This window comes from Scyliorhinus torazame, chromosome 22 (assembly GCF_047496885.1).
Source record: "Scyliorhinus torazame isolate Kashiwa2021f chromosome 22, sScyTor2.1, whole genome shotgun sequence".
NCBI classification, from domain to species: Eukaryota; Metazoa; Chordata; class Chondrichthyes; order Carcharhiniformes; family Scyliorhinidae; genus Scyliorhinus; species Scyliorhinus torazame.
In genome coordinates, this window is record NC_092728.1 from 98,897,505 (window position 1) to 98,923,623 (window position 26,119).

Consider the following 26,119-nt stretch of genomic DNA (forward strand, 5'->3'; position numbering starts at 1 on the left):
AGGAAATGCTGCTTCAGTTCTACAGAGGCCCCCCTTGGAATTGCATCATTCAGTCCTGGACGTTGGAGTGCCGGAAAACAGATTAGCCGAGGAGGGAGTTCAGAGGAAATTCGCCAAGTGATATTGGGGCTTCGAGGGTTAAATTGCTAGACTGTTATCAAAAATTAATTTGTATTCCTTAAGCTTAGCCGGTTGAACCGAGGGATTCTAGAGTGAATTGGGAAGAACATGCAGGGTTATGGGCAGAAGGTGTTGGAATCGCGCTCGGTGCAATTTTGTTCAGGGAGCTGCCGCAGACATGATGGGCCAGGTGGCCGTCTTCTGTGCTGTAACGATTCTAAGATTCTGAGCTGACCTTTTTAAAAAAAAAACTATTGCCCCTGGCCAGGAAAGTCGGGAAGAGGGCAGCACGGTGGCGCAGTGGTTAGCGCTGCTGCCTCACGGCGCCGAGGTCCCAGGTTCGATCCCGGCTCTGGGTCACTGTCCGTGTGGGGTTTGCACATTCCCCCCGTGTCTGTGTGGGTTTCACCCCCACAACCCATAAGATGTGCAGGGTAGGTGGATTGGCCGCGCTAAATTGCCCCTTAATTGGAAAAAATGAATTGGGTATTCTAAATTTAAAAAAAAAAGGAAAGTAGGGAAGAGGTAACTATCTTAAAAATTAGAGTGGGACCATTTGGAAGTGAAGTCAGGAAACACTTCTTTGCACCACAGATAGTGAAATGTTGGAATATGCACAATGGGTTCTGGATTCTGGGGATCAATTGAAAATTCCAAGAACCAATTGCTAGATTTTTGTTTGGCAAAGATATTGAGTGATATGGAGATGAGGCGCAGATCAACCATGATCTAAATGACTGGTGGAATAGACTTGAGGGGCTGAATGGTCTCCTCCTAATCCTCTGTTCTTGGAATGGCAAGATGGGGTTTGCATGAAGGAGATCCATGGTCCATCTGGTCTGGCGTTTGCAGAACACCAATGTTAGCACCTTCCCATGACATTACCGAGCTATTTAAAAATAGCGCTGAAAAGAGAGAAGGGCTGCCGAAGTTTTTCGCCTCTCACTCATCAGGACAAAAGCAAGAATGCCAAATTTCAAACAGTCACAGCAATTTATGCTGCGTGAGACCAGGATGTTGATTGGTTGTCAAGTGGATTCTGACTGGCTGGGGCGTCACCATGGAGAAAGCAACATGCGTATGAATATGTTAATTAGGTGCAGGAGGAGACCACTCAGCCCCTCGAGCCTGCTCCGCCATTCAATAAGACCATGGCTGATCGAAACTTCAGCCCTACATTCCCGCCTACCCCCGTTGATCTTTTAGCCCCTTGGTAATCAAGAACCTATCTAACCCAGCCTTTGAAAGTTATCAAAGACTCTACTTGCACTGCCTTTTGAGGAAGAGAGTTCCAGACAGTTCCTGAGGGCAGCACTGTGGCACAGTGTTTAGCACTGCTACCTCACAGCACTAGGGACCCAGGTTTGATCCCAACCAGGGTGACTGTCTGTGTGGAGTTTGCACTTTCTCCCCGTGTCTGTGTGGGTTTCCTCCGAGTGCTCCAGTTTCCTCCTACAGTCCAAAGATGTGCAGATTAAGTGGGGTTGCGGGGATGAAGTGGGTGTGTGGACCTAGGTAAGGTGCTCTTTCAGAGGGTTGGTCCACGATGGGCTGAATGGCCTCCTTCTGCACTGTAGGGATTCTGTGAATCTTCTATGACCCAGGACCCTCTGAGAGAAATGCATTCTCCTCTGTCGGGAACTATAGGCTCCCCAAGCTCCAGGGTAATTCAAACAAGAGGAAAGGCTTGAACATGTTCCTTTTGTATGCAGAGAACAGGGGCGAGATTCTCCGACCCCCCGCCGGGTCGGAGAATCGCCGGGGGCTGGTGTGAATCCCGCCCCCGCCGGTTGCCGAAGTCTACGGCACCGGAGATTCGGCGGGGGCGGGAATTGCACCGCGCCGGTTGGCGGGCCCCCCGCTCGATTCTCCGGCCCGGATGGGCCGAAGTCCCGCCGCTAAAATGCCTGTCCCTCCGGCGTAAATTAAACCACCTACCTTACCGGCGGGACAAGGCGGCGCGGGCGGGCTCCGGGGTCCTTGGGGGGCGCGGGGCGATCTGGCCCCAGGGGGTGCCCCCACGGTGGCCTGGCCCGCGATCGGGGCCCACCGATCCGCGGGTGGGCCTGTGCCATGGGGCACTCTTTCCCTCCCGCCTCCGCCACGGTCTCCACCATGGCGGAGGCAGAAGAGACTCCCTCCACTGCGCATGCGTGGGAAGCTGTCAGCGGCCGCTGACGCTCCCGCGCATGCGCCGCCCGGAGATATCATTTCCGCGCCAGCTGGCGGGGCACCAAAGGCCTTTTCCGCCAGCTGGCGGGGCGGAAATTCGTCCAGCGCCGACCTAGCCCCTCAAGGTTGGGGCTCGGCCCCCAAAGATGCGGAGCATTCTGCACCTTTGGAGCGGCGCGATGCCCGTCTGATTTGCGCCGTTTTGGGCGCCAGTCGGCGGACATCGCGCCATTTCCGGAGAATTTCACCCCAGGTTCCTGCTGAAGAATGTACGTAATTTCTAGCAAGCGTAAATGTGCCATGTTCCGAGCTAACTGATTATCTTAAATTGTTAGTGTAGCTATTAGCACACTCCCACTTTGGCTGAGGTGCTGCCGTGAAGAAAGAAATCAGTGTCAACTTACTAACCAATCAACACCTCTCCTGCAGTATAAATGGTTGTGGTTGCTCCAAATTTGGTATTTTTGTATTTGTCCTGATGAGTACGAGATGGAAAACTTCAGCAACATGTCTCTCTTTTCAGTGATTTTCGTGGTCTGTGCTACCGAGCAACTTATTCATTTCTTGCGTGCAAGAGGGAGGGTGAAGCTATCTGCAAAGCTCTGAGCAATGAGTCCACCAGTCCTAGAATAAGATATTTTGTCTTTGTCCACTACCGTCATTTTGTGTTAATTAGCCGTGGCTTCATCAGTGAGGCTTATTGAGCAAGGACCCTCCCGTGACACAGGAGTGTCTCTCTCCCTTCCCGTTGCCTCCCACACAGTAGCACAAGCCAACTCACTTGTATATCGGCAACGTATTCTGGGGTTAAAACAAAGATGAATTGCCCTTCTCGAGTAGATTTTTGCTCTTTGATAATGCTGGCAAGTGGGTGGCAACCAACGGATATTTTAATTGATTCGTGGAGTTTAACTGAATGCTGAAACCCTGCCTTTCCCTGGTCACAGTACGAAGTCTTACAACACCAGGTTAAAGTCCAACAGGTTTGTTTCGATGTCACTAGCTTTCGGAGCGCTGCTCCTTCCTCAGGTGAATGCAGAGGTCTGTTCCAGAAACACATATATAGACAAATTCAAAGATGCCAGACAATGCTCGGAATGTGAGCATTAGCAGGTGATTAAATCTTTACAGATCCAGAGATGGGGTAACCCCAGGTTTCCCTGGTCAGAAAGAGCTGGTGTATTGCAGCATTTCAATTCCTGGCGGAACCCAGATGTACATCTGCTTGACCGTGCGTTTTGTGTGTCTGGTAACGTAGCTTGAGCTGATAGTCTATGGCTCCTGACCCTCTGTCCTGTTGCATGTTGCCGTTTTATTTGTTGTTTTCTATCCTTCCCTTTAATTTAGCTCTAGCCTGCCATGAGTGTGACTGGTGTAATCGCCCCCCCCCCCTCCTCTCTTTCCCTTGATGCCTTGTGATTCCACGGGGAGTGGGTTTGTGTGTTTTGTTTTAGGTTCTGGTACTGCGCTGAGATTACTGTAAATCTAAATGGGTGAATTTACATGTGCGTGCGTGCTGTGGTAATTGGTCCATCCATCTTTTTTTTTGGAGATGGTGATTCTCTGTGATTTCCTGTCCAAGCTCTTGTGGACTCCCAGTGAAAGTGTCAGTGACAAGGCGGCTTTGCCGGGGGCAGGGCCGCCTGTGTTTTGCTGACAGTCCACGGGCCCCGGCGACACTTGTTTTATCCCGCTCGGATTTTCAAGATTGCCGTCGGTGTGAATCTGAGCGCTTATCGGGCAAAGGCTTTTATAGGCCGTCCCTTCTCTACATTTCCTGGTGTATTGGTCCCAGCTCCTAACACCTTCCGCTGGAAAAGCACAAACCTACATGGTTCCTTCCCAATGCAAAAGCTTTACATTTTGGCCATTATTCCCCGAAAACCCCAGAGGCCCATCTCCCCCCTTGCCGCCTAAAGGGAGGGCTAGTCCAGCGGGGATATTTTCTTGCCCTCCTCTACCTGACGCCTGCTGCCCTTTTAATAATATGGCGGGTGCGAGCTTGAGGATGGAAGTTGACCTCGGGGGGGGAGGGGTGATGATTAGAAACTGCTCAAGTTCCGCTCGCGTTTTTGATTGCGCATCAATAACCCTCAAATAATCTTCAACGTTCCATTTTTTCCTGTCACAGAAGCCACTGTAATCTCTTGCTATATTTGATTTACATTAGATGATGTGCGTGAATCCAAACTGTGTGTTATCGGTGAGAGATTATAGTTACTAACCTGCTTTCCCGCTTCCTCATGAATTCTCGCTGATATTTCTTTCAGGTGATCAGGAAGGGCTGGCTCACCATCAACAACATCGGCATCATGAAAGGAGGGGCTAAGGAATACTGGTTTGTGCTGACTGCTGAGAATCTTTCCTGGTACAAGGACGATGAGGTCAGTCCCTTCACTTTCCCCCGTTCTGTAAACGTGCTGGCGGTCGGGATGAGCAATTCTTGCTTTGTTTTCAATTTGGGAAACTTAGGTTGGTGGTATGGGTGGGGTGGGGGCAGAGCACAGGTCCATCGGGGTGGGACCGCCCCAAGGCTGGAAGGGACAGGAGAGATGGTGAGGTAGGTCAGGAAGTGATGCCAAGCAAAAGCTTTTAAAAGTCTGTGGATTGCAGGAAGGACTGGTGGAAGTGTAACAATTGGACAAAGATTGGGGTGAAATCTGTGGAATCCCTGCAGTGCAGAAGGCCACTCGGCCCATTGAGTCTGCACCGACCCTACCTAGGCCCACTCGCCCGTGCTATCCCCTTAACCACATAACCGCCATCTAACCAGCACATATTTGGGCCATGTCTCCGTGAGTCTCAGACTAAGTCCAGTTTCCCTAGCACCCCTGTGCTAGCTGGACATTGGCTCCTGGTCAAGCAACGTCTTAATTTGTTTTCCAATCGCTCCGTTGCCTCGCCCCTCCCTATCTCTGTACGTTCCCCCTGCCCACAACTCTCTGGGATATCTGCACTGCTCTTAATTCTGGCCTCTTGAAAATCCCCGAGCTTAGTCGCCCCAGCATTGGTGACCACGTCTTCAGTTGCCTTGGTGTTCGGCTGTGGAATTACCTCTCCACACCTCCCAGCCTTTCAAGTTCACTTCCCTCCTTAAGACCTGCCTCTTTAACCAAGCTTTAAAATAATTTTTTTTTAAAATTCTCCTCCATTTTCACATTTTCTCCCACATTTACATCCATCAATGATAAACAATAATCAGCAAGATATGTCAGTCCCCATAATAACAACAACGATCCCATCAACCCACCAACCCCCAAACCTCAACCTGCATGTTTACATAAACAAATGACAAAAATAAATCAGGGATTACCCGTAGTCACCCTTAATCTTACACAGCTCCCCCCCCTCCTCCCCCCCCCCCCCCCACCCAACCCCAGGTCTCCGGCTCCTCCCGTCCACTGCCTCTTGTAAAACTCCTCCCCCTACCCTCGGTTCCTTCCCCCCCCAACACATGGCCATTCCTCAGTTTGTCAGTTCTGCCACAGTCCTTCTGCCTTCGCAAACTCCTCCGCTGCTTCCGCCATTCCAAAATAAAAGTCCCTGAGCTTGTAAGTCACCCTCAGCTTCGCTGGATATACAATGCCGCACCGCACCTTGCTAATGTACAGTGCCCTCTTCACCCGGTTGAAGGCAGCCCGCCTCCTTGCCAGCTCCACCGTAAAGTCCTGGTATACACGTATACCAGCTCCAGCCCACTGCACCACCCGCTTCTGCTTGGCCCAGCTCAGGACCTTCTCCTTCACCCTGTACCTGCGGAAGCACAGAGTCACTGCCCTTGGCGGCTCACTCGCCTTTGGTACAGGCCTCCACGACCGATGAGCCCGATCCAGTTCATATCGGGAGGGGTCCTCCCCCTCCCCCAGTAGCTTTGCCAGCATCGCGGCAAAATACTCAGTTGGCTTCGGTCCTTCAACTCCTTCGGGCAGCCCCACAATCCGAAGTTCTGTCGCCTGGATCTATTTTCCAGGTCTTCCATTTTTCCTCGCAGATCCTTGTTAGTATCCATCACCTTCCGCATCTCCTTCCCCATCGAGGCAAATTGATCACCGTGCTGCAATACCGTCTCCTCCACTTCCTTCAGCGCCTCCCCTTGCTCTCGCACCTCCGCCACTGCGCTCGCCACCTCCGTCCTCACCGGGGAAACCGCCTCCTCCACCAGACACTCAAAGACTCCCTCATCTCCTTCCTCACCGTCTCCATGCATTTCGCAATCTGCGCCAACTGCTTTTCAAATTTCGCAGCCATCACCTTAGTTATTTCTTCAGCCGTAAGCAGTGCGGCCTTCCCTGGTGCTCCAGCCTCCATTTTTCCTGGTTGTCATGATATTCAAACACACACATCATGATAGACACACCAACAGACAAATCAGAACACACAACACCACAACCAATCACAGAAAGATATAAAAGCACAAACACGACACCTGGTGGTCAGTATTAGCTGGAGACGAGGACCAGGACAGACCTGCTACACGACACACTCAGGGAGACAGCACGTGCAGAGTATCCAGAACAAACTGTATATAAGAGTTAAAATAAAATAGAGTTGTACCAAATACAACTGTGTTGGCTCATCTGTGCACCAGAGAACCCAACACCACACTGGTGACCCCGCGATGACCTTTCCACTCCCCGACGGATCTCCAGCTGTTTTTTTTCGGCCGTTTTTCTGCTCACCCTTGACATTTTTCTTTGGGTTTTTTTTCCCTCCTGTGTCTTCTCAGTGCCTCCTCCGTGCCTTCTCCCTTCTTCTGCCGCCTCCGCGGACCCTGGGACCGGGCTTAAAGCCCCAAAATTGCCGTTCCCGAGCGGGGACTCTCCATTGTGCGGCCGCCTCCCGCCTGCCGTCACCGGAAGTCCTTTAACCAAGCTTTTGATCATCAGATCTAACAGCCCCTTATATTTTGTTTCACAATGCTCCTGTGAAATTCCTTGGTAGGTTTTATTCCATTAATAGGTGCTGCATAGCATACCCGTTGGTGTCTTGACATTGCCAGGGGAGATGCTAAGCAGAGGGGGAGCATGAAGGGTAACAATTGGACTTTGGGAGAAATTCAGGGTCATGGAGGCTGAAGGAGGCAATGAGTGGAGTCGTGAAGTTTGAAAACGAGGACTGGTATATCAGCAACATTATTTTTGCACATTGTGTCCAGGGAGCCCAGGTGTAGAAGCTTTAGATGGAGAGATATATACTTTACAGGAAGTTGAGGGGTCTAAGAGGAGAACAAGCTTTTTGGAGGCAGTTTAACAAGCTCAGTGCAAGAACCTTATTCACCTCCACTACTTAATACCTGCTGAGCGATTATATATTGACGTCTTATGCCTCGTCTCTGAGGCTCGATACGATATTCCCACATGCCTTCACAGTCCAGACCCAAGTTGAATCCTTCCATTGACAACCTCACAAAATAATCTGGAAAAATGCTGCCAATGTAAAAACAAATAATCCAAGGTATGGACCTGGGAGATGAGGAGTTCCACTAAACACACAACAGAGGATTAATGTAGCTTAAACTGGGAATGTATCCAAGGATTCCTCAGTTGTATTGGAGGAAGAAATCTCAGATACGTGAGAGGGAATGTGAGGTCCAACACATATTGTGGGGAGGAATCTGGGACCATGCCCTCTCTCCAGAACATGTTTTTATCGATACTTTATTCAGTGCATTTTCCAGCATTTTGAAGTTTGATGGTTGGTTATCCAGACCCTGACTGATTACATAACACTGCTGGTTGGCACTGATGTGTTCGCTGGCGGGTTTCTTTGTGCTGCAGCGCTAGGGGAATGACCTCCTACACGTGCGCAGTTGCAGTCTCAGTGTTAGTGTTAGCTGCCGGCATGAAGTCAAACAAGTTGACTTCACAAAGTCTAACAATAACGTTTTTGAGTTACCCATTTTTAAGCCTGTGCGCTCCTTAATCAATTGCAAGTTCCTGTATCCACTCCATCTCTGATTAATCAACTCTTCCCTCTGCTTCTGATCTTTCATTGAATGGAGATACATGCTCAGGAAATGTTGCTCAACACGATTCTTAATTTACAAGGTGGAGAATTGATTTTAATATTTAGTTGAAGGACACTTCAATGGTTCAAAAAAATTGAGAAAGCATTTGAATAAAATATTTTAAGAATAGTTATTGTCCTGTATGGGACGCCAGTCTTAATGTCTCCTTATGCGGCTCAGTGTCAGATAATGCTCTTGTGAAGTACCTAATATGTTAAAAGTGCTACATCAACGTAAGATGTTGGGACAATACGAAGTATTTTTAAAAATCAAACTGTGAGAAATCTGAGCCATTTACACATTGCTGTCTTTCATTTTAACATCAGGAACAAAGTCAATGTTTTGTGGAGATTCTTTGATCAACCCTGCACAGTTATTTTATTCCATTTCAGGGTATGGTTCAATACTGCTTTGTTCCTTCCTATGTGTGCTAATATCAGCTTTTGACAATATGTTGGGTTAATAACTTTTATATATTTTGACAATACCCCATATTGAACTGTGTTTTACTGCTAACTTGTGAAGAAAAATGGTGCAATATTTGTTATAAATGTTGGTTACAATACAATCCATGAGAGCATTGTACTGTTCTGAGGGACGTAGTGTCGAATGTATTGACACAATGGTTTGCTTCATTGTAACCTTGTAGATCTCGGAGGCTTCATGCTTGCACTGAGGACCCTGACTGACCTTTTGGCTGCCTAACCTTTTCCTCACTCCCCCTCCTCTTTAAACCTACCACTTTTGACCAAGATTTTGGTCACAGTCCTAATGTTTCCTTCAGTGTTATATTTTTGTCTGTTCACGCTCCGGTGAAGCGTCTCTGGATGCCGTACGCAGTTAAAACTGCTAGTTAAATACAAGTTTTTGTTGTTGTTGTGATGATTGGATCTGGACTGCACTGCCCGAGAGTCTGGTGGGGGCAAGTTTATCCAAGGTCTTCAAAAGGGAATTATCGGAGGAGAAAATAATTCAGACAGGGAAAAGTCCACAGGAGTGGGAGGAGATGGGTTGCTCTTGCGGACAGCTGGCACAGGCGTGACTGGTTGAATGGCCTCCTTCTATGCTGCGACCATCCAATGAATTTCTGAACTGCAGTCCGGAGTGACCATGAGATGCAGGAGCAGAAGTCAACCATTCGGCCCATCGAGTCTGCTCAGCCATTCAATGAGATCATGACCGATCTGATGTGAAGATCTGGGGCGGGATTCTCCGACCCCCCGCCGGGCCGGAGAATCGCCGGGGGGTGGCGTGAATCCCGTCCCCGCCGGCCGCCGAATTCTCCGGCACTGGAGATTCGGTGGGGGCGGGAATCGCGCCGCGCCGGTCCGCGGCCCCCCCCCCCCCCCCCCCCGGCGATTCTCCGGCCCGCGATGGGCCGAAGTCCCGCTGCTGTAATGCCGGTCCCGCTGGCGTGAATTAAACCACCTCCCTTACCGGAGGGACCAGGCAGCGCGAGAGGGGTCCTGGGGGGGGGGGGGGGGGGGGCGGGGCGATCTGGCCCCGGGGGGTGCCCCCAAGGTGTCCTGGCCCGCGATCGGGGCCCACCGATCCACAGGCGGGCCTGTGCCGTGGGGGCACTCTTTTACTACGCGTTGGCCGTGTAGGTCTCCGCGATGGCTGACGCGTAGGTGACCCCCCCCCACCCCGCGCATGCACGGGGATGTCGTCAGCAGTCGCTGACGCTCCCGCACATGTGCGGACTTCCGCCGGCCGGCGGAGTCCCTTCGGCCCCGGCTAGCATGGCGCCAAAGGCCTTCCATGCCAGCCGGTGGGATGACAACCACTCCGGCGCGGGCCTAGCCCCTAAAGGTGAGGGCTTGGCCCCTAAAGGTGCGGCAAAATCCGCACCTTTGGGGCGGCCCGACGCCGGAGTGGTTCACGTCACTCCGTCCCGCTGGGACCCCCCGCCTCTCCGGGTAGGGGAGAATCCCGCCCCAGATATAATCTTTAACTCCACTTTCCTGCCTTTTCCCCATAACAGTTATTGATTAAAAATATCTATCTCCGCCTCGAACATACTCAATAACCCAGCCTCTGCAACCCCTTGTGGTAAAGAATTCCACAGATTCACTACCCTTCGAGAGAAGAAATTCCTCCTCATCTCTGTCTTAAATGGGCGACCCCTACTTTGAGATTATTTTTTAATAAAATAATCTTTACTGTCACAAGTGATGTGTTGGGTGCTCTGGATCTGTGGAACACATACAGGCCACCAACACTTAAAATAGTGCAACACTATTTTATTAAGTCAGAAACTGTTGAACATACTTTCACTGTGGGTTAACACGATATTAGATTGAACTAAAGACCTATGCCTTGTCCTAACCAGTCGATGCACTCAGCACATAATGAAGATCTGTGCTGCAGGCTGTGAGCTCTGTCCTACTCGGAGGTTGCAGCTCGAATGAGCGGGAGCTCTAATGTTCCCTGTCTTTATAGTGCATGTGCTCTAACTGGTGATTGGCTGCGGTGTTGTGTGTGTTGATTGGTCCCGCTGTGTGTCCATCAGTGTGTGTCTGCACCATGATATACTGGTGTATATTATGACAAGTAGGCTTACACTAACACTGCAATGAAGTTGCTGTGAAAAGCCCCTAGTCGCCACACTCCGGCGCATGTTCAGGTACTCAGAGGGAGATTTCAGAAGGTCCAATTCACCTAACAAGCACGTATTTTGGAACATGTGGGAGGATATGCCCTCTGATCGTGGACCCTACGTCACAGTCCAAATCTTTCCGTTTTGTCGAAGTGTCTGCTCCAGTTGCCCTCGTTATTGTGTGACCCCCCCACTTCTCCTGGGTGCTCATGTTAATAGGGCACAGCCGCGCATCACCATCCTCGTTTTGCAGGGCAGTCAGAGCCTAAGAGGGCGCAGGGCTGTGGTGTGCAAGGAGCAGAAACCACATGAACTGCAAACAGTCACAGACGTTGCTGTGTCCGTGTTTCACATCCAGAGATTAGGATTTGAAGCCACAAGGACTGACCTCAATGCCATGTGCGGTACTGCCAAGGTGTCCAGGTGGCATTGCCAAGGTGTGAGGCTGGCATTTTGCCCACGTCGGGGATTGGGCTCCACGGGCACCCTGCTGGTTTGTGCGGGGTGGGTGGGTGGGGGGGGGAAATCTTCCCCCCCCACCCACACACCCCCCACCCCCCCACCCCCCCACACACCCCCACACCCCCCCCACAACCCCCCCACACCCCCCCCACCCCACACCCCCACCCCACCCCCCCCCCACCCCCCCACCCTCCCCCACCCCCCCACCCTCCCCCACCCCCCCACCCTCCCCCACCCCCCCACCCCCACCCCACCCCCCCAACGAGGGCCAAAATAAAAAGTTTAGATCGCAGGGTCAAGCCTTTGATTTCCTCCCAGAACTGACTTTTCTAAAGTTAAATTGCACCCAAAGACTAAAACTTGAGTCTAATGTTTTTTTAAAAATTGAAAGCAATTTACCTCTTCATCAAAAATTTAACTTGAGATGGACTCCATCAGTAATATTTACTCAGTATCTAGTGTTTTGGCCTCTATAATGGTCCATGTGTTCAAATACTGAACATCTATAGACACAGTGATGCCTGTAGATGTCTCTTGCTCCATCTAGTGGTTGCAGGTAACAGTATTCAACCTTTCACATTTCACATTGGCTTGAGGGATCCCTAAATTTTGGACAGGAGATAATTATTGGCTGGAGCACAAGGAAGCATTTCCCTGCTCCTCTTCGAAATAGTGCCAATGGTATCTTTTTCATCTGGCCAAGTGGCAGCCCGGGCCTCGGTTTAATGTCCATTGCGAAGGCAACTCCTCGGACAGTGCAGCCGTCCATCAGTGCTGCACCGAAGTGCGAGGCCGGATTATATACTCAAGTCTTTAGGGGTGGGGCTGCCCCCAAAACCTTCTCATTCCGAGGTGGGAATTCTACTAAGGCTGACACCTGGGGCAGGCTTTTTGCCCGGCCGGAGGAAGCTAGGCTCAAAAGCTTGGCATGATGCAGCACCCAGGCCACTTTCCAAGAGGTGGGATAGGGACTGGCAGGGCTACCTGCCTGCAAGCAGTGGGCAGCTAATTAAGGGCTTTTAAGTGCCACTTGAGGCCTCCTATCAGCGGAGAGTTTACCCGGCAGCCAATCAGAAGGCCAGTACGCCACAGGCTGTCATGTAGATTGAAGCTCGTTCCATAATGGTAGCTTGATTGCTGATTTCATTTTTGTTTTGTTTCAAAGTTTAAAATAGTTGGAGGGAGGTCACCTCAAAATTGAGGCATCCTCTCCCTCTCTCTCCCTCTCTCTCTCTAACCTTAAAAGGGCAGCCTGCCACAACTTCCTTGCTGGAAGCTTCCTATTGGTCCTTCAGCTCTAAGAGGCAACCATCCATTCTTAATTGGATGTTGAGCCCACCCTCTGACCTCTAATTGGCCAATTCAGAGAAAATCGCTATTGGGTGACATTGGCCCCATTTAACCTTGGCATCGGGGTCCCAACCCAAAATTCTTCCTCTTTGGTTTGTAATGAAACAAAACCCGCCATTGGGTTGGAGTTTGAAATTCACGTACCCGTTACAATCTTCAAAATCCCATCACCAAACACCAATTAAACTCTGACTGATCTGAGTTTGTGTTTACTTAACAACAATTGATATTTCTTGGCCTTGAAGTGGCTGCTTACGGTGTTAACCGGCAAGCTGTTGAGGTACCCGTTCTGAAGCAGGCGGAGGCCTGGTAAACGTGTGTAAATCAGGATCCCAGTGCAGTGGTAACCTGTGAGATGGTGCTGTTTTCCCAGTCGGCAGAAGTGAGTGTGCAGACGGCCTGATGATTGAGACGGTTCTTGTGGTAAGTCTGAAGGTTTCTTCAGTGGGGGAAGGAGAGGCAGGATCCCACAAGGAAAGTCATTGCCTCCCCTCATCTCCCACCCTCCGGCCTGAAATGCTCCCGTGTTGCTTACAGGGCAACACTGTAGCACAGTGGTCATCACAGTTGCTTCAGGGTCCCAGGTTCGATTCCCGGCTTGGGTCACTGTGGGGAGTCTGCACGTTCTCCCCGTGTCTGCGTGGGTTTCCTCCGGGTGCTCCGGTTTCCTCCCACAGCCTAAAAGATGTGCAGGTTAGGTGAATTGACCATAATAAATTGCCCTGAGTGTCCAAAAAAGGTTAGTTGGGGTTACTGGGTTATGGGGAGAGGGTGGAGGTGTGGGCTTAAGTAGGGTGCTCTTTCCAAGGACTGGTGCAGACCCGATGGGCCGAATGGCCTCCTTCTGCACTGTAAATTCCATGATTCTATGAAAGCCACTCTCTGGAAGCGAAAGACCGGCAAAGTGCCATCCAATCTTTGCCTGGTAAAAAAGTCTGGCCCTAACACCCTGTCCTCACAAATCTTTTTTGCATCATCTGACACCAATATCAGAGATTGTGGAATTCACGAGCAGGAGGGGTGGCTAAGGCGAATAGGTAGATTCATTTTCGAGCAAGCTAGGTGATTGCGAGAGGGAGAAAGGGTTGGATGATCTGGTAATCGGGTTGAATGAAGTGGACAGAGCGAGAGGAGGTTTGTGTCAATCGTAAACTCTGGCACAGTGCAGTCAGACTAAATGACATCTTTCTTTGCTGTAAATCTGATATTAATATGACGTAAAACATGATGTTACGGGCAGCACGGTGGCGCAGTGGATTAGCCCTGCTGCCTCACGGCGCCGAGGTCCCAGGTTCGATCCGGGCCCTGAGTCACTGCCCATGTGGAGTTTGCACATTCTCCCCGTGTTTGCGTGGGTTTCGCCCCCACAACCCAAAGATCTGCAGGGTAGGTGGATTGGCCATACACTAAATTAAAATTTAAAAAAACATGATGTTACAATAATTATCTACAATAATTAAACATCAACCTTGATTGAATTGAATGATAGCAGAAACTCGACGGGCTGAATGCCCTACTCTTGTAACCATGCGCAAGAGTTTCACTGGGTTGCAATTTAAGAAAAAAAAGTGATGTTCCTTATAAGGACCTGTATTTGACTCTAAATCACCAACAAATGCTTGGTCTTAAACTCATTCTGTAATAATTTCCCCTCTATTTCAGCAAGTTTGCCACCTTGCCTCCTGACCCAGGCAACCTGTAGCCAGTACCTCCTGCTATTGACAGAGACACCAAAAAAAAACAAATTGCTAATTGTGGTACCAGGTTTCACCTGATGACCTCCCAGGTCCCTAACTGCCTCACTTGCAGGTGTTTCATTTTCTTCCATCTCCAGTTTCTTTTATAATCGAAAAATGTTCAATCTTACTTTTTTCACCTTATTTGATTTTGAGCTTTGATGATGGTAGTGGTCATGTTGGGAATAAGAATCTTTATTAGTGTCACAAGTAAGCTTACATGAACACTGCAATGAAGATACCGTGCAAATCCCCTCGTCGCCACACTCCGGCGCCATTTTGGTTGCACAGCGGGAGACGTCAAAATGTCCAAATGACGTAACAGCATGTCTTTCGGAACTTGTGGGAGGAAACCCATGCAGACACTGGGAGAACGTGCAGACTCTGCACAGACAATGACCCAAACTGGGAATCGTACTTGGGACCCTGGCGCTGTGGAGCAACAGTGCTAACCACTGCGCCCTGTGTTACCGTAACGCCCATGCGAATAGCTTTTGACAGGAATTCAGAGCTGCATGTGATAAAGGAACATTTGTGATTATTAGTCCCAGTAAATTAGAGGAGGAATTTCTGGAGTGCATACGGGATGGTTTTCTGAACCGATAGTTTGAGGAACCAATAAGGGAACAGGCCATCTTGGACTGGATATTGTGCAATGACAAAGGATTAGTTGGCAATCTAGTTGTCGGAGAATCCTTGGGATGAATGGCCATAATATGATAGAATTCTTCATCCCGGTGGATAGGGAGGTCGTTGATTCTGAGATCAGGGGCGAAATTCTCCCGAAATGGCGCGATGTCCGCCGACTGGCGCCCAAAATGGCGCCAATCTGACGGGCATCGCGCCGGCCCAAAGGTGCGGAATGCTCCACATCTTTGGGGGCCGAGCCCCAACATTGAGGGGCTAGGCCGGCGCCGGAGGAATTTCCGCCCCGCCAGCTGGCGGAAACGGCCTTTGTTGCCCCGCCAGCTGGCGCGGAAATTACATACCAGGGCGGCGCATGCGCGGGAGCGTCAGCGGCCGCTGACAGTTTCCCACGCATGCGCAGTGGAGGGAGTCTCTTCCGCCTCCGCCATGGTGGAGACCGTGGCGGAGGTGGAAGGGAAAGAGTGCCCCCACGGCACAGGCCCGCCCGCGGATCGGTGGGCCCCGATCGCGGGCCAGGCCACCGTGGGGGCACCCCCCGGGGCCAGATCACCCTGCGCCCCCCCCAGGACCCCGGAGCCCGCCCACACCGCCTTGTCCCGCCATTCAAAAGGTGGTTTAATCCACGCCGGCGGGACAGGCAATTTATCGGCGGGACTTCGGCCCATCCGGGCTGGAGAATCTAGGGGGGGGCCCGCCAACCGGCGCGGCGCGATTCCCGCCCCCGCCGAATATCCGGTGGTGGAGACTTCGGCAACCGGCAGGGGTGGGATTCACGCCAGCCCCCGCCGATTCTCTGACCCAACGGGGGATCGGAGAATGACGCCCCTGTATTCTGAATCTCAATAAAGATAACGATGATGGTATGAGGCATGAGTTGGCTATGATGGACTGGGAAAATTACTGACAGGAAAGACAGCGGACAGGCAATGGCAGGCATTCAAGGAATGAACTCCAAAACTTAGTTATTCCTATTTGGCGCAAGAGTGGAAAGGGAACTGTGGCCAAACCATGGCTTACAAGGGAAATTAGAGACAGTATTAGATTCAAAGAAGAGGCAAACAAATTCACAAGATAAAGCAATTGACCCAAGGATTGGGAACAGTTTAAAATTCAGCAAAGGTGGACCAAGGAATTGATTAAGAAGGGTAAAATACAATGAGAAAATCGCTTATTGTCACAAGTAGGCTTCAAATGAAGTTACTGTGAAAAGCCCCGAGTCGCCACATTCCGGCACCTGTTCGGGGAGGCTGGTACGGGAAATGTGAAAGTAAGCAAGCGGGGAAAATAAAAATGAACTGTAAAAGCTTTAATAGGTATGTAAAGAGAAAAAGATTGATTAAAAACAAATCTAGGCCCCTTATAGTCAGAAATGGGGAATGCATAATGGGGAACAAAAGTGGCCGAGGAACTAAATTCGTACTTTGCTTCCATATTCACAAAGGAAAACATGAATAATGTACTGGAAGTTCTGAGTAACACAGTTTTAGTGAGGAGCTGAAGGAAATCAGTGTTAGTAGAGAAATGGTTTGGGGAAATTAATGGGATTGAAGGCATATAAATCTCCAGGGCCTGATGATCCTCTTCCCAGAGTACTTAAGAACAGAGAACAAAGAACATTACACCACAGGAACAGGCCCACCAGGCCTGCGCAGATCCAGATTCCTTATTTAGACCTACTACTTATTGCTCAAACAATCTGTATCTCTCCATTCCCTGCCCGTTCGTGTTTCTATCAAGATACATCTTAAACGTTGCTATCATGCCTGCCTCCACCACCTCCAGTAGCAACACGTTCCAGGCACCCACCACCCTCTGTATGAAAAACCTCCCCCACACACCCCCCCTGAACTTTCCCCCTCCCACCTTGAACCTTGTAATTGAGTCTTCCACCCTGGGAAAAACTATTCACCATGTCTATACCTCTTATAATTTTGTAGGCCGCAATCAGGTCTAGCCTCAGCCCCCAACGAAAACAATCTGAGTTTATTCAACCTCTCCTCATAGCTAAAGGAAGTGGCTCTAGAAATAGTAGATCTGTTGGTGGTCATTTTCCAAAATTATTTGGACTCTGGAATGGTTCCTACAGATTTGAGGGTAGCTAATATAAGCTAATATTATCAAACAGTGAGGTAGAGAGAAAACGGGGAACTAGAGACCGACCAGTGAGCCTAACGTTGGCAGTAGGGAAGTGGCTGGAGTCCTTTTTAAGGATTTCATAGAACAGAATTTGGAAAATAGTAGTGTAATCAGACAAAGTCAGCATGGATTTACAAAAGGGAAACTATGCTTGACAAATCTACTAGAATTCTTTGAAGATGTAACCATTAGAGTTGACCAGGAAGAACCGGTGGATGTGGTTTATTTAGACTTTCAGAAGGCTTCCGACAAGGTCTCTCATATCAGATTACGAAGTAAAGTTAAACTGCATGGGATTGCTTATCACTGATGGATAGAAAGCTGGTTAGCAGACAGGAAGCAAAGAGTTGGAAGAAATTGGTCCTTTTTCTGATTGGCTGTGCAAGGAACCTGTTAAATCCTCGTCTGTTCCGTGTTTCTCTTTTTAAAATTCCTAACCTGCAACATAACAAACCTTTTGGGGTTGTGAGCTGAGACCCCGGGATTTAAGAGTGGAATAAGGAGAGTCAGAGCGGTTACATCTCGTTTTGTTGAACAAAGAACAAAGAAAAGTACAGCACAGGAACAGGCCCTTCGGCCCTCCAAGCCTGCGCTGACCATGCTGCCCGTCTAAACTAAAATCGTCCACACTTCCGGGGTCCGTATCCCTCTATTCCCATCCTATTCATGTATTTGTCAAGACGCCCCTTAAACGCCACTATCGTCCCTGCTTCCACCACCTCCTCCGGCAGCGAGTTCCAGGCACCCACCACCCTCTGTTTTAGAAAAAACTTGCCTCGTACATCGCTTGACACTTCTCTTTTTTTTTTTCTCCTCCCCTTCTTGTAGCTGTGCTCAGTGTTTATTCTGTAGTGCAGTGTGCCGATCCAGTGTGAGTGTTGCTGGCAACTACCACTTCTCCCGGTGGTGCTGAATGGTAATGGTGGGCCGCTGGCCTCTGATTGCCAACAGGGGATGGGGAAAGGGGGTGATTTCTACCCCCCCCCCCCCCAGAGTCATTGATCCTCGGGCTGGCCACTTCTGATTGTCGGTGAATATGCCGGGGTCTTTCCAAAGGAGGTGACCCGGGAGCTCCCGCAGTCTCGCCAGCCAGCTGAACCAGCCCTCTGCCATGTTTTTATTACAAATAAACTCGGTGGAACTTAATGCCCTCCCGCAACGCACGTTTGGAGGCATGGGGGCATTTAATTGGACAGGATGGTGGTTGGGGGGGACTCTGGCACCCTTCCCTCTCCGCCTGGATTAACGTTGTGGCGGGAAGGCTCATGGGTGGCCTACTGAGGCCCTTGGATGGATCCCGTCCAGCTTCCACTGGCACTCGACCTGTGTTGCGGAGGAATTGCGATGCTCAGAGTTTGAAGAAGAAACACTGCTGTGTTTTCTTGTGGGCACCTAGGGGGTGGGAGGAAGGGGTTCCCTCGTTGTCAGGCACTGATTTCCTGCGTGGCCTAGGGACCCCGTGTTGGGAAGGTTGAGACCTGCTGAGAGCCACGCCCCACTCTGTCCTTTCTTCAGACGCCGTCCCTACCCACACCTAACAGTTTGCGACCCCTTCGCTATGGATCCCATCCTGCCTTCACTCACCTGTGGTCCATGTCTCTCACTGATTGTCATACAATCATAGAATTTACAGTGCAGAAGGAGGCCATTCGGCCAAACCAGTTTGCACCGGCCCTTGGTAAGCGCACCCTACTTAAGCCCATGCCTCCACCCTATCCCTATCCCTGTAACCCCATCTACCCTTTTGGATACTTAAGAGGCAATTTAGTATGGCCAATCCACCTAACCTGCACATCGTTGGATTGTGGGAGGCAACCAAAACACCCGAAAGAAACCCACGCAGACACGGGGAGAAAATGCAAACTCCACACATAGTCAACCAAGGCCGGAATTGAACCCGGGTCCCTGGAGCTGTGAGGCAGCAGTGCTAAACTGTGCCACCATGCCGCCTCTGGTGATTGTATTGCTGGCACCTACCGCTGCTCCTGGTGGTGCTGAATGGCAATGGTGGGCCATGCCGTCTCTGGTTGCCAACAGGGGGTGGGGGAAGGGGGCGATTTCTGCGCCCCCACCCCCAGAATCATTGATATTCGGGCAGGTCATCGCTGGCCACTTCTGATTGTCGGTGAATATGCCAGGCCTTCCCCCAAAGGAGGCGACTTGGGGGCTCCTGCTGTCTCGCCAGCCAATGACCAAGGTCCCCATCGCCTGGATTACATTCTGCCTGTGCCCTCTGTGTCTAAATGGCCTTGTGATGACAATGACTTTGCTTGTGGCTGGCGCCCTGTTGATGCGGCTGAATTTTGTTCTCTTAGCGTTGTGAAGATGGGCACGTGGCCAGTTTCCTTTGGTGGTCTGGCAGGATATTAAACGTTTGCCCACTTGGCATCAGACCAACTTTTCCTTCAGTGCCAGATTGTTCTGGAATATCTGGTGCCAGTGTGTGTGTGGTTGATGGGCCTGCTATAAATAGCGGGAGCTGTGTCTCATCTTCTTATTGCACCCGCCCTTCCAAAATCCAGCACCGAATCTCGTATCCATAGCAGCAGGAGTTCAACCATTTGGAACCACATGTAACACCAATTGCTTTAAGGGCTGCAGTTGGGTACAGGGAAGTAATTTTGAAGTGTGGTCATTGTTGTGATTGTAGGAAAAGCAGCAGCTAATTTGTACACAGTAAGCTCTCTCAAACCTCAATGCTGACCAGATATAGGGCGGGATTCTGCGGGAATCGGCGGGGCGGGCAACTCCATCGCGAAGGAGTGCCGTGAACCACTCCGGCGTTGGGCCGCCCCAAAGATGCAGATTCCTCCGCACCTTCAGGGGCAAGACCGGCACCAGAGTGGTTTGCGCCGCGCCGGTGGGTGGGGTAGGGGCTTGGCGCCATGCCAACTGGCGCCGAAGGGCCTCGACCGGCCGCCGCGAGTTGGCACATGCGCGGAAGCGCCAGCGTGTGCTGGCATAATCCCAGTGCATGTGCAGGGGGGGGTTCATCTCCGTGCCGGCCATCGCGGCCGACACGGAACAATGGAGTGCCCCCATGGCACAGGCCCGCCCGCGGATCGGTGGGCCCCGATCGCGGGCCAGGCCACCGTGGGGGCACCTCCCAGGGCCAGATCTCCCCCCCTGCCGCCCGAGGACCCCGGAGGCCGCCCGCGCAGCCAGGCCCTGCCAGCAAATATCTGATGTAATATACGCCGGCGGGACTGGCCGAAAACGGGCGGCCACTCGGCCCATCGCGGGCTGGAGAATCACTGGGGGGTGGGGGGGGCGCTGCTAGCGGTCGCCAACCGGCGCAGCGCGGTTCCCGCCCCCGCCAAATCCCCGGTGCCGGAGAATTCGGCAGCTGGCGGGGGTGGGATTCACACCGACCCCCGGCGATTCACTGACTATCTGGGAGTGTTTTTGTGATGAATATGTGCCAAGACAACGGGGAGAATTCCCCGTTCTTCTCTGAAATAGTGGGACCTTTTACAGCCACCCGAGCAGACAGACAGGGCCTCAGTTCAGCTTCTCGTACAAAAGACCACACCCCTGACAGTGCAGCACTCCCTCGATACTGTGCTAGAATCTCGTCTTAGGTCTTTGTGCGAAGGCTAACCAGTGGGAGTCGAGCCCGGAACCTTTTTTACGCTAATTTTAAAATAATCTTTATTGTTGTCACAAGTAGGCTTACATTAACACCGCAGTGAAGTTACTGTGAAAATCCCCTAGTCGCCACACTCCGGTGCCTGTTCGGGTACACTGAGGGAGAATTCAGAATGTCCAAGTCACTTAACAAGCACGTCTTTCGGGACTTGCGGGAGGAATCCGGAGCACCCGGAGGAAACCCACGCAGACACGGGAAGAACGTGCAGACTCCACACAGACAGTGACCCAAGCCGGGAGTCGAACCTGCGACCCTGATGTTGAGAAGCCTCAGTGCTAACCACTGTGCTACCATGCCGCCCATTCTCGGGTGGGAGGACTGAGATGCAGCTGACCCGTTGGCCGTTAATACATTTGGGCAGTTGCTTCCTCTTCGTGTTCCTGCTCCATGTGTCACAACCATAGGAACAGGAGGTAGCCATTCTGCCCCTCGAGCCTCTTCAACGTTCACTTCGACCATGGATTGGACTGGATTTGTTTATTGTCACGTGTACCGAGGTACAGTGAAAAGTATTTTTCAGCGAGCAGCTCAACAGATCATTAAGTACATGGGAAGAAAAGAAAATACATAATAGGGCAACACAAGGTATACAATGTAATTACATAAGCACCGGCATCGGATGAAGCATACAGGGTGTAGTGTTAATGAGGTCAGTCCATAAGAGGGTCATTTAGGAGTCTGGTAACAGTGGGGAAGAAGCTGTTTTTGAGTCTGTTCATGCGTGTTCTCAGACTTCTGTATCTCCTGCCCGATGGAAGAAGTTGGAAGAGTGAGTAAGCCGGGTGGGAGGGATCTTTGATGATGCTGCCCGCTTTCCCCAGGCAGCGGGAGGTGTCGATGGAGTCAATGGATGGGAGGCAGGTTTGTGTGCTGGACTGGGCGGTGTTCACGACTCTCTGAAGTTTCTTGTGGTCCTGGGCCGAGCAGTTGCCATACCAGGCTGTGATGCAGCCTGATAGGATGCTTTCTATGGTGCATCTGTAAAAGTTGGTAAGGGTTAATGTGGACATAGTTGGTTACTATCGATTGAGGAACGGTACTGAATGGGGTGACGGTGAATAGGCCGTTGGTAAGGGTTAATGTGGACATGCCGAATTTCCTTAGTTTCCTGAGGAAGTATAGGCACTGTTGTGCTTTCTTGGTCGTAGCGTCGACGTGGGTGGACCAGGACAGATTTTTGGTGATGTGCACCCCTAGGAATTTGAAACTGTTAACCATCTCCACCTCGGCCCCGTTGATGCTGACAGGGGTGTGGACAGTACTTTGCTTCCTGAAGTCAATGACCAGCTGTTTAGTTTTGCTGGCATTGAGGGAGAGATTGTTATCGTTACACCACTCCACTAGGTTCTCAATCTCCCTCCTGTATTCTGACTCGTCGTTATTCGAGATCCGGCCCACTATGGTCGTATCGTCAGCAAACTTGTAGATGAAGTTGGAACCAAGTTTTGCCAAGTCGTCGTGTGTGTACAGGGAGTAGAGTAGGGGGCTAAGTACGCAGCCTTGTGGGGCCCCGGTATTGAGGACTATTCTGGAGGAGGTGTTGTTGTTCATTCTTACTGATTGTGGCCTGTTGGTCAAAAAATCGAAGATCCAGTTGCAGAGCGGGGAGCCAAGTCCTAGGTTTTGGAGCTTTGATATGAGCTTGGCTGGGATTATGGTGTTGAAGGCAGTGCTGTAGTCAATCCATACCTTAAGTCCATCCACTGTCTTGCTTCTGTCGCCCTTAATACCCCTCCCCTAATGAAATGGAGCAATCTCGATTTTGGAATTGTCAACCCTTAACCTCGAGCTTTTTTGGGGCGAGTGTTAAATCTCCGTGCCTTGAAAGCTCATCCCCTGTTAAGGGCTAAAATTTCCAGTCTTGATGGAACGTCCGTACGCTGGGGGGGAAATTTCCGCCCTGTTGTGTTCGGTTTGGCGAGTGAATATCCCAGTTCCTGAGTGGGCTGAACCATCCAAACCATAAAGGGGACACCCAAAACCTCCAGCTTCTCCCATTTTCCTGCTGATTCCCATCATGTTGGCCGATCCAGCTTCTCGGCGAATTGTTATGAGCAGCGGAAGAAACAACACAACTCTACCCCCCGCTACCTATCCCAAACCTCCCCACTCTCTTTGTTCCCTTGGTAAAACTAATCCAAAGGCTACCTGAACTTTTTTTTCACAAAATATCATCCTAGCCATTTCTCAAACAATCTTGCCCCTTTGCAGCTTTCCATATCTTATACACCGGCAGGGCGTTCAGACCTAGAGCAGAATTTTGTAATATTTCCTCTCCAACTTTCTTCCCCTGATGCCTGTACTCTCGAGTGGAGGTCAAAGATTCCATGACACTATTCTGAAGAGCAAGAGGGGAGTTATCTGCAGTGTCCCAGCCGATATTTATCCCTTAACCAATATCACAAAATCACATTATCTGATCATTATCACAGTGCTGTTTGGGGGAGCTTTCTGTACGCAAATTGGCACTTGTGTTTCCTACTTTACTGTAGTCATGACGACATTTCAGAAGCATTTAATTTGCTGTGAAGCGGGAGTCCTGATTTGATTTGATTCATAGTCACATGAACCGAGTGAAAAGTATTGTTCAGCATACAGTCCAGACAGATTGTTGCATACATGAAAAACAGAGGGCATACACAATGTAAATACAATCATTGGGTGATACGGAATGTAGTGCTACTCAGTAGAGAAGATGCGTGGAGAGATCAGTTCAGTCCCTAAGAGGGTCATTCAGGAGTCTGGTAACAGCGGGGAGGAAGCTGTTTTTGAATCTGTTAGTGCGTGTTCTCAGACTTTTGTGTCTCCTGCCTGATGGAAGAGGTTGGAAAAGAGAATAACCCGGGTGGGAAGGGTCTTTGATTATGCTGCCCGCTTTCCTCAGGCAACGGGAGGTGTAGACAGAGTCAGTGGATGGGAGGTGAGGGAAGGTGCTTCTGAGGTGAGGGAAGGTGCTATATAAATGCAAGTTTGTTTTCTCTGCCTTTCTCTTAGTCTCTCTCTCTCTCTCTCTTTCTGTCTCTCTCTCTCTCTCTCCTTTTCTTTCCCTCCCTTTGTTTCATTCTGTCTTTGTTTTCATCTCTCTTCCTCACTCTCTCTTTCACTCTTTGTTTTCTCTCTCCTTCAATCGTTTTCTCTTTTTTCCCCCCTCCTCTCTCTTCCTCTCTTTCGTTTTCTCATACGCAAACAGCTGTCTGGAATGGCAGTTGTACTGTGTAGAGCGTTGTCTCGGACGCAGGGGCGAATGGCCTTGGCTTTGAAATACGTCGTAAAATGTGTGCATCTGAAATCTGCACAGTAACACGTCGAGGTAATGAATGTTTCGGCCGGGTTTGAGCCACCTGCCTTTCCTGAAGGGATATTCTTCATTTTGCCAGAAAGAAATCTGCTCTGCTAGACTTGTACAAAACCACTGTCGGTGAATTATTATTATTTTCCCTGAGAGGCGTCTGTTCTGAGAGACGTTACAGTTGGAGTTGTTGACAGGGACATTCCTGGCCTCATGGATGCATGCGGACATCGGGAGGGTTTAAACTAGTTCAGCAGGGGCTTGGGAACCTGAATTGTAGCTCCAGTATACAGGAGGTTGAGAGTAGTAGGGTCATGAGTAAGGTTTTAAAGTTGCAGGAGTGTACCGGCAGGCAGGAAGGTGGTTTAAAGTGTGTCTTCTTCAATGCCAGGAGCATCCGGAATAAGGTGGGTGAACTTGCGGCATGGGTTGGTACCTGGGACTTCAATGTTGTGGCCATTTCGGAGACATGGATAGAGCAGGGACAGGAATGGTTGTTGTAGGTGCCGGGGTTTAGATATTTCAGTCAGCTCAGGGAAGGTGGTAAAAGAGGGGGAGGGGTGGCATTGTTAGTCAAGGACAGTATTACGGTGGCAGAAAAGATGTTTGATGAAGACTCGTCTACTGAGGTAGTATGGGCTGAGGTTAGAAACAGGAAAGGAGAGGTCACCCTGTTAGGGGTTTTCTATAGGCCTCCGAAAAGTTCCAGAGATGTAGAGGAAAGGATTGCAAAGATGATTCTGGATAGGATCGAAAGCAACAGGGTAGATGTTATGGGGGACTTTAACTTTCCAAATATTGACTAGAAACGCTATAGTTCGAGTACTTTAGATGGGGCTGTTTTTGTCCAATGTGTGCAGGAGGGTTTCCTGACATAGGCCATATTGGATTTGGTACTGGGTAATGAACCAGGGCAGGTGTTAGATTTGGAGGTGAGCACTTTGGTGATAGTGACCACAATTCCATTACGTTTACTTTAGTGATGGAAAGGGATAGGTATATACCGCAGGGCAAGAGTTATATCTTGGGGAAAGGCAATTATGAAGCGATGAGGCAAGACTTAGGATGCATCGGATGGAGAGGAAAACTGCAGGGGATGGGCACAATGAAAATGTGGACCTTGTTCAAGGAACAGCTACTGCGTGTCCTTGATAAGTATGTACCTGTCAGGCAGGGAGGAAGTTGTCGAGCAAGGGAACCGTGGTTTACTAAAGCAGTCGAAACACTTGTCAAGAGGAAGAAGGAAGCTTATGTAAAGATGAGACATGAAGGTTACAAGATAGCTAGGAAGGACCTAAAGAGAGAGCTAAGAAGAGCCAGGAGGGGACATGAGAAGTCTTTGGCAGGTAGGATCAAGGGTAACCCTAAAGCTTTCTATAGATATGTCAGGAATAAACAAATGAGTAGGGTAAGAGTACGGCCAGTCAACGACAGTAGTGAGAAGTTGTGCTTGGAGTCCGAGGAGATAGGAGAGGTGTTAAATGAATATTTTTCGTCAGTATTCACACAGGAAAAAGACAATGTTGTCGAGGAGAATACTGAGATTCAGGCTACTAGACTAAAAGGGCTTGAGGTTCATAAGGAGGAGGTGTTAGCAATTCTGGAAAGTGTGAAAACAGATAAGTCCCCTGGGCCGGATGGGATTTATCCTAGGATTCTCTGGGAAGCTAGGGAGGAGATTGCTGAGCCTTTGGCTTTGATATTTAAGTCATCTTTGTCTACAGGAATAGTGCCAGAAGACTAGAGGATAGCAAATGTTGTCCCCTTGTTCAAGACGGGGAGTAGAGACAACCCCGGTAACTATAGACCAGTGAGCCTTACCTCTGTTGTGGGCAAAATCTTGGAAAGGTTTATAAGAGATAGGATGTATAATCATCTGGAAAGGAATAAATTGATTAGAGATAGTCAACACGGTTTTGTGAAGGGTAGGTCGTGCCTCACAAACCTTATT

General features: G+C 50.1%; 1 protein-coding gene across 8 annotated transcripts in view; it reads left to right on the forward strand.

Annotated features, from left to right (window-relative positions):
- LOC140399264 (dynamin-1) overlaps positions 1 to 26,119 on the forward strand; it is a 309,201-nt gene that overhangs the window by 157,735 nt on the left and 125,347 nt on the right. For all 8 annotated transcript variants that reach the window (XM_072488710.1, XM_072488715.1, XM_072488714.1 and 5 more), the window contains one exon: positions 4,563 to 4,676. In XM_072488710.1, coding sequence (XP_072344811.1) covers positions 4,563 to 4,676 — 114 coding nt within the window. The remainder of the gene's footprint in view (positions 1 to 4,562; positions 4,677 to 26,119) is intronic.